This window comes from Tenrec ecaudatus, chromosome 5 (genome assembly GCF_050624435.1).
Source record: "Tenrec ecaudatus isolate mTenEca1 chromosome 5, mTenEca1.hap1, whole genome shotgun sequence".
Lineage (NCBI taxonomy): Eukaryota > Metazoa > Chordata > Mammalia > Afrosoricida > Tenrecidae > Tenrec > Tenrec ecaudatus.
This window is the reverse complement of record NC_134534.1, coordinates 152,259,754-152,278,927: the sequence shown is the minus strand read 5'-3', so window position 1 is coordinate 152,278,927 and position 19,174 is coordinate 152,259,754. Positions and strand designations below refer to the sequence as shown.

The 19,174-nt window shown below is 47.9% G+C and overlaps 1 protein-coding gene across 1 annotated transcript in view; it reads left to right on the top strand.

The window, feature by feature from the left end:
* The first annotated feature begins 12,996 nt into the window (after nucleotides 1-12,996).
* Nucleotides 12,997-19,174, top strand: part of CFAP92 (cilia and flagella associated protein 92 (putative)) — an 82,049-nt gene continuing 75,871 nt past the window's right edge. Inside the window, exon 1 of the mRNA XM_075550896.1 lies at nucleotides 12,997-13,261. Within this exon, the coding sequence (XP_075407011.1) occupies nucleotides 12,997-13,261 (265 nt within the window). The remainder of the gene's footprint in view (nucleotides 13,262-19,174) is intronic.

Genomic DNA, 19,174 nt, shown 5'->3' with positions numbered 1-19,174 from the left:
TTATCTTTACAAGCTGCTCATCAATTTCAAGGCGCTAACCAATTCTTTTTTGGTAGGCACAGATACTCAATTTGCATTGGAAGCTATGATAACCTCATCTGCATAGTCTATTGACCAATCCCTGGAAGGTACATGCTGATCTCAGGGCAAGCTGAAGCCCAGGGTCAGACAAAAAAGTACCAGACCACAAACCTGTGGCACTGCTGATAAGAGGCTGTCCTATCAGAAAAATACTATATCCTGAGCATTCTTGTACCTGAATTGTCACCTGTTACTTCCCTAAACCAAACTCACTGCCAACAAGTCAATTCTGACTCATCGTGGCCTTATACGAAAGAGTGGAGCTGCTCCTGAGGGTTTCTGAGGCTGTGACTCTTTACAAGAGTAGAAAGCTTCATCTTTCTCCCACAGAGTGGCTGGCAGTTTCGAACTGCTGACCTTGAGGTTAGCATCCCAGTGCATAACTTGCTACACCACAAGGGCACCTTTTACTTCCCTAATAATCCTGAGTGTTGTCCGTGAGTTCTGTGTGGCCAACACCACAAATTATCAAAGCCAGCAGAGAAATAGAAAATGCTGTGGGCAGGAATGTGAGTGTCATAATTAATAAAGAGGGTGGAGGGTGGAAGCCTATTTGACCTCCACCTGTAGGGATCATCCGGGATGACTGATGCTGGTCATCTTGAGCCCCTTCCTCCGACCTTGAGAAGGTAGAGGTCAGATGATGCTCCGCCCTCCCCCCTCCTCCCCCCCAGCCCCCACCGCTGGAGTTCCAGTCTTACAATTTGTCACTCTGTGTCTTTTTTATTATAGCCATTCTAGTTAGTATGAAATGGTATCTCATTGTGCCTTTGCTAAGCCTTTCCCTAATGGCTAATGATATGGAAACTTTTTCATGTGTTTATTGGCTGTTCGTGTATTGTATATTTTCTTAGGTAAAGTCCCTGTTTGTATCATTTACTTTTTTTTTTATTGGGTGGTTTATCTTCTTCAGATTGACTTGTAAGAGTTCTTTTGAAATGCTGGCTACTAGTCTTTTGTCAGATGTGTATTTTGCAAAGAGTACCTCCTACTGCGTTGCTTGTCCTTGTGTTTTCTTGATAGTATCTTTTTTAGAGTACACAAACTTTGAAATTTGGAGAGAGCCCTTGGTATCATGCATGTCTAGGAACTCTGCCTAGCAGCAGTCCCATTTTCGCGAGCATGCGCTTGACTGTGGGCAAGTCCGCTAACGGAAACACTTAACCACGCCAAACCTTTGCTCAGATACTTGTGGGACTGTGTAGGATGACATGGAAGTTTTGGAAAACAATTTGGCAATATCAAGAGCCTGGAAAATGTTCATAGTCCTCGACTCAGAAATAAATTGCTTAGCCTGGAGAACAAACTTTTCACCGGGTGGGTTGTTTCAAGGTAGAAATATGGATGCAGAGAACTGCACTGTGGGGACCGACTCAGCCATTAGTGGGTGTGCCGGCAGCCCTCCAGACCCAGGCTCCAGAGAAATGTCACCAAGGGTGCAGCCATTGGAACCGGCAGCATTCCAAGGGTATTTAAAAGTCAAGTTTAATGAGGTACATTTTATAGACAGTTCTCTGAGTTTTGAAAGACACATGTATTCATGTAACGACCGCCCCAGTGGAGGTAGGGGTGATTTCCATCACCACAAGATCGGACCATCTAGTTTGCAGCCAGACAGATCACGTCTGGAAATAACTCCATTGTGAGTACACTGCGATCCCCTCTCAGTGGAGCCGGGAGGCTGCTTTGTCAGCATTCGGCTGGGCTTTGGAAGGACACTTTGAACAAGATTCTTTTTGAAATGGATCCAACAATACTAAAGTGACTTCAGAAAACCCTTCCTTTGTGAACCCCTCCTATGCCTCCACCCCACACAGACACCCCCCTCCCCCCGCCCCAGCTCACACTAAAGAAGCCGGGGACCTCTTGCTGCGCACACTTTGAACCTTCAACAAAAACCCAGTGGACCCCACCAGAATTGCTTTAGAGGTGCCTGGTAACAGTGCCTCCCAGACAGACAGGGCTGACAGCTCCCCATTATAAATCCAGACTTCCCTGGCAGCATGGCCACCGCCGAGGGGGAGTGGGGCCCAAGGCAGTGACTTGCAGGCGACACATTGTCCTGAAGGCTTTCTTTTCAATATTGACAGATCCAGGAGAGTGACTGCTCAAAGGAGTCCTTCCTACGTTGGGGTCAGTTGCCAGCTGCCGCACAGTCATTGGGGGTGGGGTGGGGTGCAGTGGGGGTGAATTTTGCAATTTTGCCTAAGTTCCTAGCACTCGGCATTAACATGAAATGAAATGGGGGGAGAAAAAAAGAAATGAAATGGGATTCATCAGCACAGACAGGACTGGGAAGGCCAGAGCCAAGTTCCAGAGTCCTGTTCTGAATTCCTACATCAAGCCCGGAGACGTGGGGGTCCCAGCCTGGGAACTCTAACAGCAGGGCTGGGGGAGGGTAGGGGTGGATCCCATCAATCATTGACATTTAGAACCTTGCTGACTCCACAATGGCAGGGTCGAGGGATGCTCAAAATCCCACCACTGACAACCACCTTCATTCTAAATCCATCTTGAACCTGATTCCAACCTGCCCGTTGTTACCTGGACCAAGCCCCAGTGCTGCTCTTGACCTTGTGCAGTAGCTTCCCACCTCAGCAGCCAGCAAGACCCTATGAAACTCAAATCAGACCATGTCCCTCTTCTGCTCAGGGGCCCTCCAGTGATTCTTCCCTCCCGAACGGTGAGCTTATTTTATTGTCCAACTGTAAGGGGGCTGGGAGAGTCAATCACCGTAGTCAAAACTAAGACCAGGTTGATTCTGGAGAAAGTCAAAGTTGATTTCTGTAAGCACTTGCAACAGGAAACCAGCCAGTTTTCTCCTCTGAGCTGGTTCTGAGTTCAATCCTGACCACCCCACAGGTTACTATACAAGAAATAGGATGTTACAATGGCTGTGGGAGGAGTTGAGCAGGATTTTACAATGTTGCAGAACTCAAAAGACACTCAAGGAAAGCAGGTTTGGGGATATTTTTAGGAAATTATCCATGCCTGCATTTCTCCAGGTGCCCGGAAGCTCCCTGCACCCTGGTTTATCTAAATTGGGGCGATGCTTCCTGTCTAGCTACCTTTTTGTTTATTTTTAAAATTTTTATTGGGGCTCTTACAGTTCTGATCACAACCCAAACATACCCAGCCATTGTGTCAAACACATGTGTACGTATGCTGCCATCATCACTTTCTTTTTTAAAAAAATCATTTATTGGGGGCTTGTTCAACTCATCACAATCCATACATTCATCTGTTGTGTCAAGCACATTTGTATATTTGTTGCCATCATCATTGTCAAAACATTTGCTTTCTACTTGAGCCCTTGGTATCAGCTCCTCAGTGTTTTCCCTCTCTCCCCATTTCCCCCTCTTTTATGAACCCTTGATATTGATAAATGATTATTGTGTCATATCTTATGCCATCATCATTTTCAAAACATTCTCTTTCTGCTTGAGCCCTTGGTATCAGCTCCTCATTTTCCCCTCCCTCCCCCATGAACCCTTGATAATTTATAAATTATTATTTTTTTCATGTCTTAGACCGATCACTGTTTCCCTTCACCCATGTTTCTGTTGTCTATCCCCCTGGGAGGGGGTTATATGTCGATCATTGTGATTGGTTCCCTCTTTCTCCCCCACCTTCCCCCTACCTTCCTGGTATCACTACTCTCATTATTGTTCTCCAGTGGTCTATCTGTCCTGGATTCCCGGTGTTGCAAGTTCTTATCTGTACCCGTGTACATGCTCTGGACTAGCCAGATTTGTAAGGTACAATGGGGGTCATGAGAGTGGGGGAAGCATTAAGGAACTGAAGGAAAGTAGTGCATTTCATCGGTGCTATACTGCACCCTGACTGGCTCATCTCTTCCTTGTGACCCTTCTGTGAGGGGATGCCCTGTGAGCAAAGCTGGAAAGGACACGCAGGAAGCAGCAGCAGGTGCAGAGAGCCAGGGGTGTGTCAGAAGGACAGGGAGGGAGGAGGGCCCCGCAGTCAGATCAGAGTGAGTTGGGGAGTGTGGGGGGAAGGGCAGAAAAGTCACTGGCAGCTCAAGGGAGGCCTTTGGCTTGTTCTCTGTGTGAAGGGGGCTCTGGGAGGGTGCTAAGTGGGGCTGGCCCAGCTTCAGGTCCCCGCCCTAAGGTGCACAGATGCGGGAAAGTTGCTCCCCTCCCCTTGGGTGCTCTTGTCACAGGTGCAATTGGGAGCCCGCCAAGAAGCAGGTGACTCACCTCGGCCACTTTGGCCACGCAAGCCACACCCACAGCCTAGGAGAACTGGAGGCCCACCTCGCCATGCTGGTGGGGACACAGGCCTGCAGCAGGAAGAACCTGGGTCCCCCTGGGAAGGAGGTCAGCTGGGCCCTGGATGCAGTTGCCATACGGGGGATGGGCTGGAGGCCCGGGACCAGAGAAGGAGGGGAGGGACCCTGAATGGAGCCCCTGAAGCGGGGCTCAGAGAAGGAATTGTCTGGGTGAGAGGCCTCTCAGGGTGGTTCCAGAGCTGGGGACTTGGCGCACATACAGGGAATGGTGCCATGTCACGGACAGGAGTTGGAAACCGGGAATGGCGTTCCTGAGAGAGGGCTGAAGGGCAGGTGTGGGCCTGGCTCAGACACAGCTCCTCTGATGACAGAATGACAGGGCAGGCAGGCAGCAGGAAGCCACCGCAGGCCCAAGTTCAGGATCCAGATTGTTCCTCTGGGAAGGATGAAAGAGCTGTCACAGTGGGCCGCTTCTAAAAGCCATAACGTTTGTAGATGAAACATCTGGAAAGGCACAAACCATGCTGTTTGCAGTGGCAACCAGGCAGCCAAGTGGGGGTGGAAGATCATTTTCTTCCTTTTTTTTTTTTTTAAATGTCTGTCTGCATAAGATAGGCAGGATAAACAGCCCTGAGAAAACAATGGATCTGATAGTTTTGGGGGGACATGGGAGAGGGGGAGGTGGGGGAAGTGAGGGAGGGAGCCAACAACTTAGGGAACAACAAGCAATCTAAAATCGGTGGTGAGGAGGGAATGGAATCCCTGGTGGGGTGTGATCGAGTGCAGTGTAGCAGACAGGAACTACTGAGCGCCTAAGGAAGGGGGACATGATAGTGACGGGAGGAAAGTAAAAAGAAATAGAGGAAAGAAGTAGGAGGAGGCAAAAGCCATTTATAGAAGTATAAATATAGGCATGCCTATATGTAACTATATTAATATATAATGATAGGGATATAGATCAATGTATAAACATTTTTATGTCAAGTATTAAAGTACCAGACAGACCTTGAGCCTCTACTCCAGTCCTCCCTGAATGCAAGAACACTTTGTTCTAATAACCTGGCTTTCTGTGATGCTCACCTTCCCGACACGATTGCTGAAGACAAAATGGGTGCATAGTGAAGAAAGCTGATGGTGCCCGGCTATTACAAGATACAGAGTCAGCCAGGATGCAGTGTAGCACCAATGCACATACAACGTTCCTCTGGTTATTTAATGCTGCCTCCCCACCGCTATCATGACCCGTTCTACCTTACAAATCTGGCTAGACCGGATTATGTGCATTGGTACAGATAAGAGCTCTTGACACACGGAATCCAGAGCAGATAACCCCTCAGGAGCAGTAATGGGAGTAGCAACACCAGGAGGGGAGGGGAAAGGGGGAGGAGACAGGAGTAATCAATCGCAACCATCAGTGTATAACTACTCCCCACCCACCCAGGGGATGAAGGGAGAGAGTAGATTATGTAAGATATGAAAATAATATAATTTATCAATTGTTTACCATGGGGGTGGGGGGAAGAGGAGCTGATACCAAGGACTCAAGTAGAAAGGAAATGTTTTGAAAATGATGATAGCAACATATTTACAAGTGTTCTTGATACAATCGATGTATATATGTACAAGTGTGCTTGATACAATCGATGTATGGATTGTTATAAGAGCTGTAAGGGCCCCCAGTAAAATTTATTTATATAAAGTAAAAGATCTTTTTCTTTCAGCGTGGCAGATACTGTTCTAGGTGAGTCAAAAAGACGAGCAATTCCACCCTTGACTCAGCCACTCGCTGCCAGAGTGGATGCCATCTCATGGCGACCCTACAGGACAGGGCAGAACTGTCCCTGTGGGTTTCTCAGACCGTCACTGTTTGCAGGAGTAGAAACACCCATCTTTGTCCCGCAGAATGACAGGTGGTTTCGAGCTTCAGACCATGCGGATCGCAGCCCAGCAGATAACCACTGTACACCACCAGGTCTGCCCTTAGGGATTTACAGTCTGATAGAAGGAGACAAAGAAGGAGCAATGTAATATATTAGAAGGTGGTATGAGGTCATCACAGAAGGCTTTGCTAAGGAGAAACCAGCAAAAACTCGAAGGAAGTGAGGCAGGAAGTGCAGAAGCAAGTGCAGAAGCTGTGGGGTAGAACAGCAAGGGAAGGAGGGAGTGGTCGCCCATGGGGCTGGAGAGATTGGCAAGGGGACACTTGAGGACTTCAGCTTTAACTACTGTCCCAGCGAGAGGAAAGTCCCTAGGGGCGCTGACAGAGGAGGGACATGGTCTGACTTAAGTTTCAACAGGACCCCACTGGCTATCATGTTGAGAAGCGACTGTCGGAGTTGAAGAACAGCCCTTGGGGGGAGGCTGTCACAACAGTACAGCAATACAGTGTTGGCGCTTGGTCAAGGTGGTGAACAAAGGAGCAAGGAGGGTGCGAGTTAGGATGGTTTGGGAATGAAGGTCGTGTCACCGACCCGCCTGCCTGGTAGGATGTTTGCTGAGAAAGCTAGAGAGACTGGAGGGTCCATGAATTGAGGGAGGAAATGCTGGGTGCCAGAGGAGCAGAATTGTGGACACCGGTATATCCGAACCTGTCAGGAGCGCATGAAATACACGGCTGGTGGGAATTGTTAGGTAGCAAGAAGCAGAGATGGCTAAGGGGCATGCTCCAAATTCAGGCCCTGGAGCCAGGAAGCTGGTACACCTGGGTGGGCCCAAACTTGGCCAGGTGGGCTTAATTCAGCCAATGGGGTCAACCAGTACCATCCTCCAGGCCTCCCAGCTGAGGACCCTGAAGGGCAGAACCTGGAGACCGCTGCCCTTCCCTTGGGCTGCTTCTCCGCTCTCTGATCGGCCTGCTGCGGTCTCTCTGGCCTCGGGCCGCCATGTGTGCCTGTAAAGCCCGAAACTTCTTCTGTCCTTTATAAAAACCCACTTGGATCACAAACCAGGCATTGGCGTGAATTCTTTCTCATGCGAAGGCAAGAACCAAGGTATCTCCCACCTGAGAAACCTAACAGGAATGCAAAATGGTGTAGCCAATTTAGAGGACTAACTTCCAGTCCTCAAAATGTCCCACGTGCTGTTGTTTGCAGGTGCCATCGAGTTGGTTCCAACTCGCGTGACTGTCGGTACACCCCAGTGCAGCACTACCCTGCCCAGGGCCGTCCTCCCGGCTGTCAGCCCACAGGGCCCTTTGTGGCCGCACCGCGTCCATCCAGCGCAGGGAGCGTCTGGATGCTTTCCCAGGTCTTTCCTGAAACCATGGCCACAGTACGTAAGTTGAAGTCTCGCCACTTCAGTCTCAAGGAGCCGTCTGGCCAATCTCTTTCCCAAGACAGACATGTTTGCCCCCTGGCAGTTCATGTGTTCGGCATTCTTCATCCAAACCTTAATCCCAAAGCATCCGTTCTCGCGTCTTCCTTCATTGTGGTCCAACTTGCACGTGCCTATGAGATGATGGACATGCCCTGGCTCGGGTCAGGGGTGCCCTGGTCCCCAACGCTTCACCGCACTCATCACCACTTTAAAGAGGGCTTCTGCAGCAGATTTGCCCGCGGCCGCCCGATGCTTGATTTCTTAATTACTGCAGATCCCGGCAAACTGAAATCCTTGACCACTTTAATCGTCCCCCATCTCACATGCTATCTACTGGTCCATCTGTGAGGATGGGGGTTTCTTCATGTGAGATACAAGATACACATGGAGTTACCATATGACACGGCAGTTCCATTTCTAGGTGTGCTTGTATGTGTGTATTCTGGTCCAGTTATTTTTTGCTGTATAATAAATCACCCTCAAACTTAACGGATTAACGCATCAGTAAAGTACTTTGCTCATAAATCTGCATGTTGGGCTTGGCTTAGTGGAAGCGGTTTGTTTCTGGGACACCTGGTGCCCCCTGGCGTGGCTCAGGGCTGGGAGCTGGAGTCATGTGAAGTACTGCCTTCCTGAGTGTCTTGGTGGTTGATGGCAGTGGTCAGCGGAGAACTCAGCTGGGACCGTGTCGGCCAGCACGACGTGTGTGGTCTTACCAGGTGGCTGCTTGGGCTTTCTCAAAGAATGAGCACGCCAGAAGTTGAAGTCAGAGGCACATGCCCTTTCCATGACCTGCTCTCCGAAGTTCCACGCTGTCACTTCTACCACATTGTTGTGGAGGCTGTCACAGGTTTTGTGAGGTCCATGGAAAGGACTAGATGTCACACATTAAGAAGACATCTACTGGTGTCGCTGTTTGGGGGAAATACCGTTTGTTCCCAGGTGCTTCCGTCACATCCTGATAGAATCAATTCAGCAGGTTTGGGGTTGAACTTGGGGTGGCTCTGTTCCTGAGTGATTCTGACGCACAGCAGTCTGAAAGCAGCTGTCCCGGCCTATTCAATTCCTAAGGCTTCTAGAACTTGCTGCTTGGAGCTGCTGAGGAGAGAATGTGAGCGGAGGAGCTTAGAGAAGGAAAGTGGGCTCCCTGAGGAGCCAGAGGCCTGGTATCTGTTTGAGGGGGGGCCATTTCAGACCTGCCTCTGTTCATTGACCCTTCCGGGAGTTGAGGTGACTTTCTCCTCTCCTAACTCTGCGTACCCCACTTCTTTAGCCTTCCTGACTTGAAGACGGCAGTCTCCGGGCTGGTGGTGGTAGGGTGTGGACAGGTGGTTTTGGCCTTCGGTGGTGAGGATTTGAACCCTCCCCCCAACTCCCCATGTAACTACCATGTGATGACTTTCCCATAGCGCTGTGCTTGAGGTTCAACCTTTTAGGCTGATTGAACCTGAGGAGTATTGGGAGCCTTCGATAGTAGGCAGTACCCTGAGAGGAATGACCCCCATACCCTGGTCTTGGTTCCACTGAGCCCGGGGGTAATACCTAGGGTTCTGGGTGATAAGGCTCCTGACTTCTAGTCCAGCTCTGCCTTCATTCCTCTTTGATCTTAGCTCAGGGCTTCGGTTCTTTCAACAGTCCTGCGATAATCTGGGTTGACCAGAGAAACAAATCCAGAGACCATGCATCTGTGCTTAGGAAGGAGCTCTATATCAGAGAGCAATTTTATCTTGAGAAAACACCCCAGCCCAGTCCAGATCAAGTCCATAAGTCCAATCTTAGCCCATATGTCTGATACTAGTCCATACATTCTTCTTCAGACTCAGGCAGCACATGCAACAGTGTCAAATGCAGGAAGATCACAGGCCGGTGGGTGAAAAGTCTTGTGGATCCAGTGGCGGTGGAAGCATCTCCAGCGCTCTGGCTGCCATCAGCCATAGCTTCATGCGTCTTGTCAGCAGGAAGGTAAAACAGGCAGAGTGTGCGTCCCGCCTCCAGGAAGAAAGACAGGTATTCCCAGACTCCTCAGGAGAAGGCCATGCCCACACAGAGGCCTCACTGGCTATGACCTGATTGACAGGCTAGACTCCACTCCTTCTTGCAGGTTGACAGGAGATTATGTAACTGCCACAAGTCTTATGTAGGAGTGTGGAGCCCTTGACTGACTGCCAGAGCGATCCTAGCCTGTCCCCCGACTTCTACAGACTAAGAGTCTAGCCTGCCAGTTCTGTTTGCTGTCTGACAGCACTTCCCCCTCCAGTCTCATCCTACCTCCCTCAACGTGCTATGCCTTTTCACCCCCTGGGCCTTGCCTAGTGCCGCTCCCTCTGCCAGAATGCCCGTTCCCATTTCCCGTGTCTGGCTTGGTTCCCTCTTCCAGGCAGCCTTCCCCGATCACTCTGGGCAGCCACGTTGGTGGTGTATTCCCCATTCCCAGAGGCACGGTACATCTTTCTCAGCCTTGCATTTTCATAGAATGGCTGTGGTGGGGGGGGGGGCAGCCTCGGGGTTAAACAGATCTGTTTTTAACCAAGCATAAGAAGGAGCTTTCTACCAGACTTTCTGTATCAGAAGGAGCAGTTACAGACTCACGGGATGGCCCCGAGCAGTTCACCTCTCTCAGCCTCGGCCTCCTCTTCCCTAAATTGGGTTTTGTGGTCCAGCTACTTGAAAGACTTCAGTGACAGAAGCAGAACACCGATTTGGGAGAGGTTTGGGGGGGCATCTGAGTTTGCAAGACCTGTTGCTTCACCTGGAAAGCATCTGCCTTGGTCAAAGAATCAGAGGGGCATGGGCGGAGCTGTGAGGTTCTAGGGTGCGGTCCAGCCACTTCCAACCACATTGACTGTGGGTAGAACAGAGGCGTCACTGCCCGGCACTGTCTCACAGTTGTTATGCAGCTGCTGTGTCTATCTGTCTCTCAAAAGCCCTGCTCTGTTTCACCGATCTCTAACTTCACCAGGCGTGATAGCCTTTCCCCGGGACAGGCCTTGCCTAACAACAGGTCCAAAGTATGTTCTAAGGAGCATTCCAGCTATACTTCTTCCAAGACAGATTTGCTTATTCTTCTGGCAAGCCGTCACACACTGGACCAAGAGATAACATCATGATAAATGGAGGAAAGATTGAAACTGGCAAAGATTTCATTCTGCGTGGATCTACAGTGCTCAGATTGGCACCAGTCAAAAGAAATCTAAGGGTATATTGCACTGGGCAAATCCGCTGCACAAGACTTCGTTCAGGTGTCCAAAAGCTAGGATGTCACTTTGAAGAGACTAAGCCACAGGGGTCCTCAAACTTTTAAACAGGGGACCAGTTGGAGGGCTGGACTATAGTTAAAAAAAAATAAAACCGTAAACAAATTCCTATGCACACTGCACATATCTTATTTTGAAGTGAAAAACCAAAACGGGCAAAAAACACCCAGTGGGCCAGATAAATGTCCTCGGTGGGCCGCTTGTGGCCCGCGGGCCATAGTTTGAGGACGCCTGGAAGGTGTCCCTGACCTAAGCTGTGGTTATTTCAGTCGCCTCATTAAGCGTGTGAAAGTTGAACAATGAATATAAAGACTAAGAGGGATGGATGTCTCTGAATTATGTGTTGCTGAAAGAGTGAAAGGACTGTGGACTGCGGAGATAGGGGAAGAATCAGTACTCCCTAAATTGGCATCCACTGGATGGCAGTGAGCCCCCATTCCCGAATTGTTGGGCAGGGCCAAGTGAGTAATAGGCACCTCCATTCAGAGTAGAGATTCCTTACAGATGGAATGATTAATCAAACGATAGTAAACCAAGGCAACTGCCTTCAGAATTTATGCGTTAGCATGGACTTCTGAAGTCCTGGTCTGGCAGGCTTGGTCGCTGGGGAACCCCCCCCCCCCCCGCCCCCCCCCCCCCGCCTCCCTGCAGCCCCGCCCCGCCCCGTCTCCTGGCAACTGTCAAACAGAGCTGGGTGGCTGGATTTTGCGGAGTGCTTCCGCTGAGAGCCCACAGCCAAGGTCGTTGGAGAGTCCCTGCAGCAGTTGTGAGCGGTCCGGGAGTGGAAAGCTCTTTCTGAGTCGGGGTCCGCTTACCAGCACGTCCATTCGCAAGTACCCCAGAGCCTTGGCAGTGGTTGGGACCTCCGGCCCTGGCCACGTCCCGCCCCAGTACCGCCACCCACTTCTGCCTTAGCTCACAAGAGCTGGGTCTCCCCTCTGGGTGGTAGCCCTGGGGCCTGCCCCAAGCCCAGCATTCAGCGCCCCAGCCTCTCCCTCCCGTGGCCTGGCCAGGGCCTGTGCCCGCCAGTCCCTTTGCCTGCCCTGCCCTGTTGCAAAGGGCAAGCGCAAACGTGCTCCCGCACAGCTCCCCGCCCCCGGGCTCCCCTGGACTGGAAGCCTAGCGGAACGGCCTCTGTGGCCGGGGCTGCCCGAGGGACCGTGCCCCTGTCCGCGGAAGCCGGCCTCCAACCACCGCTGGGCCAGTGGGTGCAGTGGCAGGGCAATGACATATAAAGATTATAGTCAAGAGGGTAGGAAAGACAGGAGCCAGAATAGGATAAAGGAGTCAGTCACGTGTTATGGAAGCGTGCTCCCCTCAGCCCCTCTTGATGGTCCACCAGGAGCTGGGAGAGGAGAGAGTGAACCTGTCCTGTCCCGGGACATTTATGAGTAGCCTGAAGGCATGCATATTCACTAGTGACATGCGTCACAAGGTGGGTGGTCTCTACCTTAAGGTCCCTGAGCTCACAGGTGAGGAAACCTAAGACCGGCATTGGGGGAAGGTATGAGGGGCGTGGGGTGACAGCGTGGGAAGAGAGAGCAGAAGGGTAATGTCTGCTTCTATAGGGAGATGGAATTACTCATGTGCTCACTTTAAGGCAGTCTAGCTGTTCCAGGGACGAATCTGTGGGAATGATAAAGCAGGATAATGTACTTGAACTTTAACTTACCAAAGTGGAGGCTTTGCTACCGTGGAATCCCAGCTCTCCAGATTCCCTCTGTCATAAGTTAGGGACTCTCGTCCTGGTCCTGCTCCCTCAGTGTTCCTTTCCCGTAGTGCTCCCACACCGCAGGGATTCCTTAGGCCTGGAGCCCTGGCCGTGTGATCTGGGGCACGATTGGGTCAAGGCTGCGGCTGCAGATAGATGCAGGCTGTTCTGTCATGATCGCTGCCATGCAGCAGTCTTTAGGGGCTCATCTCTAAATGGATTGAGTGCCAACTGTGCGCCAGCACTGTGCCCGGCCTGAGCAGCACAAGGAAGAGGAGAGAGGCAGGACCCCGCGAAGGCAGCCCTGTACCTGGGAGCAGAAGGGCGACAGCACGGGTGTTCTTTTCTTTCAGACCACGTGCCAGCCCACCAGGGTGCCCTGCAGCATGTCACTGCAGGCCTGGGAATGGGAAGATGAGGACCGGGTGGGCATGGCGCCCATTTCCTCCATTGTCAACTTCTACCAGTCCACAAAGGAGTGTGACAGGGAGGACTGTCTGGGGGCTGAGGTCCAGGTCCAGGAATCAGACACAGACAACCAGTCCAGCAGTTTGCTGTCCTCCAGCGAGCCTGCTAGCGCCTTCTCCACGGACGCGCCACGGGACGTGGCCTGCAATCTGGTCATCTCTCTGGCTTTCCCACTCGTGGCCGGTAAGTGCGGGGCCACAGTTCCAGCACCCACTGAACAAGGTGCGACACGGATGACTTCCCGGGTGTTTAGGACATGTACGCCTCTTGCCCTCCCTCCACCGCGGAGGAGAAGAGGCAGCAGATCTAGGGACTCCCGGCCCGGAAGCCAGAAGAGAAGCAGGTGGAGCTTTTCCCCTTGTTGCACAGGTGAAGGAAGTACAGCCGGGTTCAGGTATTGGTTCTCATAATTGCTGGGCACTGCTTGTTTAACCCTGTAATGCCGCGCGTGACGTCTTCGTAACATTTAATTATAACATTTATTATAACTCCATGGACGAATGTGACAATTTGGTTACATTTTAAAACATTGCAAGTTTTATATTTTAAAATATATTTTGGTTGTTATATATTGATAACTATGAGAGTAAAGAATAAAAACAAAATTTTTTCCCCTGAAATTAAAAGTTCAGGTGTTATAAGGTTAAGGTGCTGATCTATGGAGGCCAAGCATGAAGGGAATCAATGAGCCAGAGCCATGAACAATGCTGTGCAATAAACCCACACAGCCTCATCCAGCATAGGGATTTCTCTTACTTGTTTGTTTTGCTTCTTTTTTATTCCTTGGGATTTAACACATACATTGTTCCATATTTCAGTCACGTCAAGTAGAATGTACAATTGCTACCACAATCAGTTTCCAATATTCCCTTTCTACATGGAGTCCTTGATACTGCCTCCCTTTGGCCCCCCTCCCCCACCACCTTTGTACCCACCTCCCCACCTCCCCCCGAGCCCCTTATTCGACTTGTTGCCCCTCTAGGTTCATCGATCCTAGGTTTCATCTACTGAGAAGCATGTAGCACAGCTTCAAGACAATGCCCTCCATTGAGAGTGCACCCCTGAGATGCACTCTATGAACAAACAAAAACCAAAGAAAACAATATAAACCAAAAATACATAGCATTCTGGAAACCAGGTCCAGCCTGCATCATAGAGGGGATCTGCTGACAAAGTTTAACTGTTTGTGTCAGATTTATGCCTTTGATTTTCTATACTCAACCTTAGGGATTTCTTTTTATCCCCTGTCTTTTTAAAAACAGTGTTATTAGCACTTTAATCACATCAGACAATTCAATAATTCAATCATATCAAGAAGAGTTGTACAATTATCACCACATTCATTTCTAGAACATTTTCTTCTTCCCTGTACTCATTGTTATTCATGCAATTATTTTTCTTTCTGCCTTTTTTAAGAGTAGGCTTTTATAGAAAATTCAAGGATATTAATTTGAGATAGGGAATGTATAGGTGGGATAGGTTGAAGTGTTTTTTTTAAATCATTTTATCGGGGGCTCTTATAGCTCTTATAACATTCCATACATCAATTGTATCAAGCACACTGGTACATACATTGTCATCATCATTTCCAAAACATGTTCTACTTGAGTCCTCGTAGGGATTGCTAAGAGCAATCTTTTGTTCTCCTGCCTGCAGCTCAGGTGCCGTGGGCTGGTCTCTGCTGGACTCCATGTGCCGCTCATCCTCCTGGCTCAGGGGGCTAGCCCAGGCAGGCTCTTATTATGGGAAAACATATACGAGGGAGAACCAAAAAAACAGAATTTTCAAAGCTGTGTATTTATTTGTTTTTAAACAAAACAACCTTATCACCTTTAAGGTACTCTCCATTACACTTAATGCATTTGTCAAATCTGCGATTCTACTTCTGGAAACATTCTTCAAACTCATCTGTTTGGATGGGTGATAGCACCTCCCTCATCTCCCCCCCACACTTCACCTCTTCTACATCATCAAATCGCTGCCTTTTCATGTCCCTTTGCATTCTCAGAAACAAAAAGAAGTCACATGGAGCGAGATCAGGTGAGTCAGGTGTGTTGAGCAACAGAGGCATGCTGTTTTTTGCCCCAAACTGGTGCACTGAGATGGCTGCGTGAGCAGGTGCATTGTTGTGTTGGCAAAACCTGTTCCTTACTTGCCACAGATCAGGCTTTTTTTGTCGCCCACTGTTACGCAATCTTTTCAGAATCTCTAAATCAGCGGTTCTCAACCTGTGGGTCACAACCCCTTTGGCAGGGGCGGTGTTGAACTACCCTTTCATAAGGGTCACCTAAGGCCATTGGAAAATATTTCACAATATATAATGACTTATTATTTTGTGATTAATCATTATGCTTTAATTATGTTTAATTATGTTCAATTTGTAACAATGAAAATACACCCTGCATATCAGATATTTACATTACGTTTTATGACAGTAGCAACATTACAGTGATGAAGTAGCAATGGAAATAATTTTGTGCTTGGGGGCCACCACCACATGAGGAGCTGTTTTTTTTTTTTTTTTTTTTGAGGAGCTGTTTTAAAGGGTGGCGGCATTAGGAAGGTCAAGAAGCACTGCTCTGAATAGAAAGCTTAATTTTGATGGATGTCCAGAACGAGGTTTGTCATAACCGACACTTCACCTTTTTTAAAACAAGAAAACTACTGGTACACTTGAGATTTTCCCATAGCGCTGTCCTTGTCAGCTGTGTTCAACATCACAACAATTTCTACGGCATTTTTCCTGAGCAGGAAACAAAATTTCACTGTCGCATGCTGTTCTCTTAAATAGGCCATCACAAAAAATGAGGTTTGAGTGTAACAGCTTTTACAAACAAGCTCACTGTGGCCATAGAGAAACTTCCCAGGGACACCAGTGGGTGCACTAACTCATTGAGGCTTGCTTGATGCTCACCTAGTGGGAAACGTGCACACTACACAAGCCCCACCCAGTAGAGCTTAACCCGGTTTTTTTTTCTTTAAAAAAAATTTTTTTAAAACAATTTATTAGGGGCTCATACAACTCTTATCACAGTCAGCCCGGTTTTATTTTACGGTGCACCTTGAACACAGGAGAGAGCAAGCTCAGTTACCAAGTACTATTCAAGTCTTTGGGTACATCCCACCTACTAACATTTCTTATGGGCAAAACTAGTCACATGACCAAACCTCGGCTCAATGGGCACAAGAGAGAAAAGTCCTGTACTGCTACTTCCCACCCGACCCCCCGATACAATGGGTTTATATTTAATACAGCACTTCTCATCATGAAGGTGTTGATCAATGAACACACAGTTTTTAAACAATAAGCCTTTTCTCCATTTCAACATTGTATATAACATTTTTTAAACGTGGAGTAATTTTTTCATTTCAATATTAGATACATTGAATATATTTCCTAAACTCCCCCCCACCCAAAGAAATAAAGGTTTCAACTTTGAGTGACTACATTTGATATACGAGTACAATATTAACTTTGGAATGGCAAAACACAAATCCCGTGAAAACAGGGAAGAGCCCTCTGTGAGTGAAGATGACTTTTCCCAGGTGCTTTCCCAGCATGCCTTGGTTTTCTGCTTATTTCACACTCATGCTCCACCTTCTAAGGCAGGTTCAGTCAACTTATTTCTTCTACCTCTTTTCTAATCAGCAAATACAAACTACAGTCTGTACTTTTTCAGTACATTTGTATCTCTACTTCTTGAAAAACTTGTTGTTATTGATAACACACACAGCAGAACATACACCAATTCAACACTTGCTACACATACAATTCAGTGATCTTGATTCCATTCTTCAAGTTGTGAAACTATTTCCATCCACTCTTTCCAGACTGATGCTCCCATTGAACACACACACATTCACTGCTCCGTCAGCTTCCTAACTAACCTTCAAGTTGCTCTTGTGAATTTGATGCCTAATAGGTAGTAGCTCTTTAAGAGAGCACAGTGCGCAAGCCAGACATTCTTTACTTATTAAACTTTTTTGTTTGTTTAAGGAAGATTTCAGGAAATCATTTTGTTTAAGATTTAAAGATTATCTCAGGGCACAAGTTTCTGGGATTCATTTAGCCTCAATGGCTCAAGAAAGTCTGTAATGAGAATTAGGAATTCTGTTCTGCATTTCTCCCTCGTTTGGGTCAGGATTTTTCTATAGGCTCTGTCATCAAAGCATTCAGTACTGGCAGCCAGGCACCATCTAATTCTCCCGACCTCCTGGCAAAGGGGATAGTTATGCGTGGTGGCAATTAGCCACACATTCTATACCCTCTTCCCTTGCCGACTCTCCTTCCTTTGTTGCTTCAGGTAAATTGAGACCCGTTGTTGGACCTGTGACGGCCACTTGCAGGCTCTTAAGATCCCAGGCATTATACAACAAGTAGGAAGCATACTAGAAGCACTACACACCGTCTCTCTAACTTGGGGCTCCCATGAAACATCACCCCCAAACCAAGAAACCAAATCCCATGAGGTGTTTGTGATTAGTTGTCCATAAACATAGACTTCTATATCACAGTGTTTGTCCATCAGCGCCCCACCTCGTGATGAAGTCAAAACCAAACTTAACTGCCACCAAATCACTTCCAACTCAGCAGTCCTGTGGGACAGTAGAGCTGTCCCTCTGAATTCCAGAGATGGCAATTCTTTACGGGAGTAGAAAGCCTCCTCCTCTTTCCATGGAGCTGGGGTTTGAACTACTGACCCTGCTAGGAGCCCACTGAGTAACCCACTCCCCCTCAGGGGCTCCTTTACCACTCACTCTCTCTAATTTTAATAGTTTCATTTGTTGTTAGTGAGTTTTTTTTGTTTTTTGTTTATTTTTCAGGGTTTATTGTTATTTTATTTTTTTTTAATTTTAACAATTTATTGGGGCTCATACAATTCTTTTCACAGTTCATGCATATACATACATCAATTGTATAAAGCACATCTGTACAGTCTTTGCCCTAATCATTTTTTTCTCTTTTCTTCTTTTACATTTTATTAGGGACTCATATAACTCTTATCACAGTCCATACATATACATACATCAATTGTATAAAGCACATCCATACATTCCCTGCCCCAATCATTCTCAAGGCATTTGCTCTCCACTTAAGCCCCTTGCATCAGGTCCTCTTTTTTCCCCCCCTCCCTCCCCATTCCCCCCTCCCTCATATGCCCTTGGTAATTTATACATCTTTGTTTTGTCATATCTTGCCCTATCCGGAGTCTCCCTTCCCCCCTTCTCTGCTGTCCCTCTCCCAGGGAAGAGGTCACATGTGGATCCTTGTAATCAGTTCCCCTTGTTAGTGAGTTTGATTTGATTTCTTTAACTTTGTATTGTGAATTGAGTGAAGGCTTTCAGAGCCGATCAGCTTTCCATTCAACAGTTAGTTTCGTGTAATTGATCACAGTCCTGTACAATATAGCACCACTTATCCCTTTTCTTCACTGTGTTTTCCTTATTTCCCCCCAATAGTTTTATTGGCATATAATTCACATAACATGCAACTAAATAGTGCAGGAACATCAAGAAGAGTGTCCAATCATCATCACAAGCAGTTTTGTGCATTTTTATCATATTGTACTAATCGCTATTAGCTCCCCACCCCCACCCCCAACCTCTCCTGCCATACCCACAAGGAGCCATTAATCCAGTTACTATCGGCATAGGTTTACCTGTCATGAATTTCACACACAGAAATGACACAGAACGCAAGCAGGAAGCGAGCATTTGGATCTGTTGTGATGCCATCCTTTTCATCTCTAATTCTAGACATTTGCATCTTCTCATTCTTTCCCTTTCATTGTACATTTCACCTTGTTTGGTTGGCATGCAGCCACGGATCATGCAATTCCATAGTTCAGTCACATCAAGAAGAGTCGAACAATCGTCACACTCAATTTTAGGACATTTCTTTCTAATTTTGCCAGCAGCGTGTCAATTTTGTTCATCTTTTCAAAAAACCAACTTCTTGTCTTGGTGATTTTTTTTCACCATCTTCTTGTGAGGTTTCCGTTCATTTATCTTTCGTCTTTATGATTTTTAACCTGTTTGTTGAGGGTTTAGTTGTTGCTTTTGTTTCAGTTGTTGGAGGTGTTGTGTGAAGGTGTT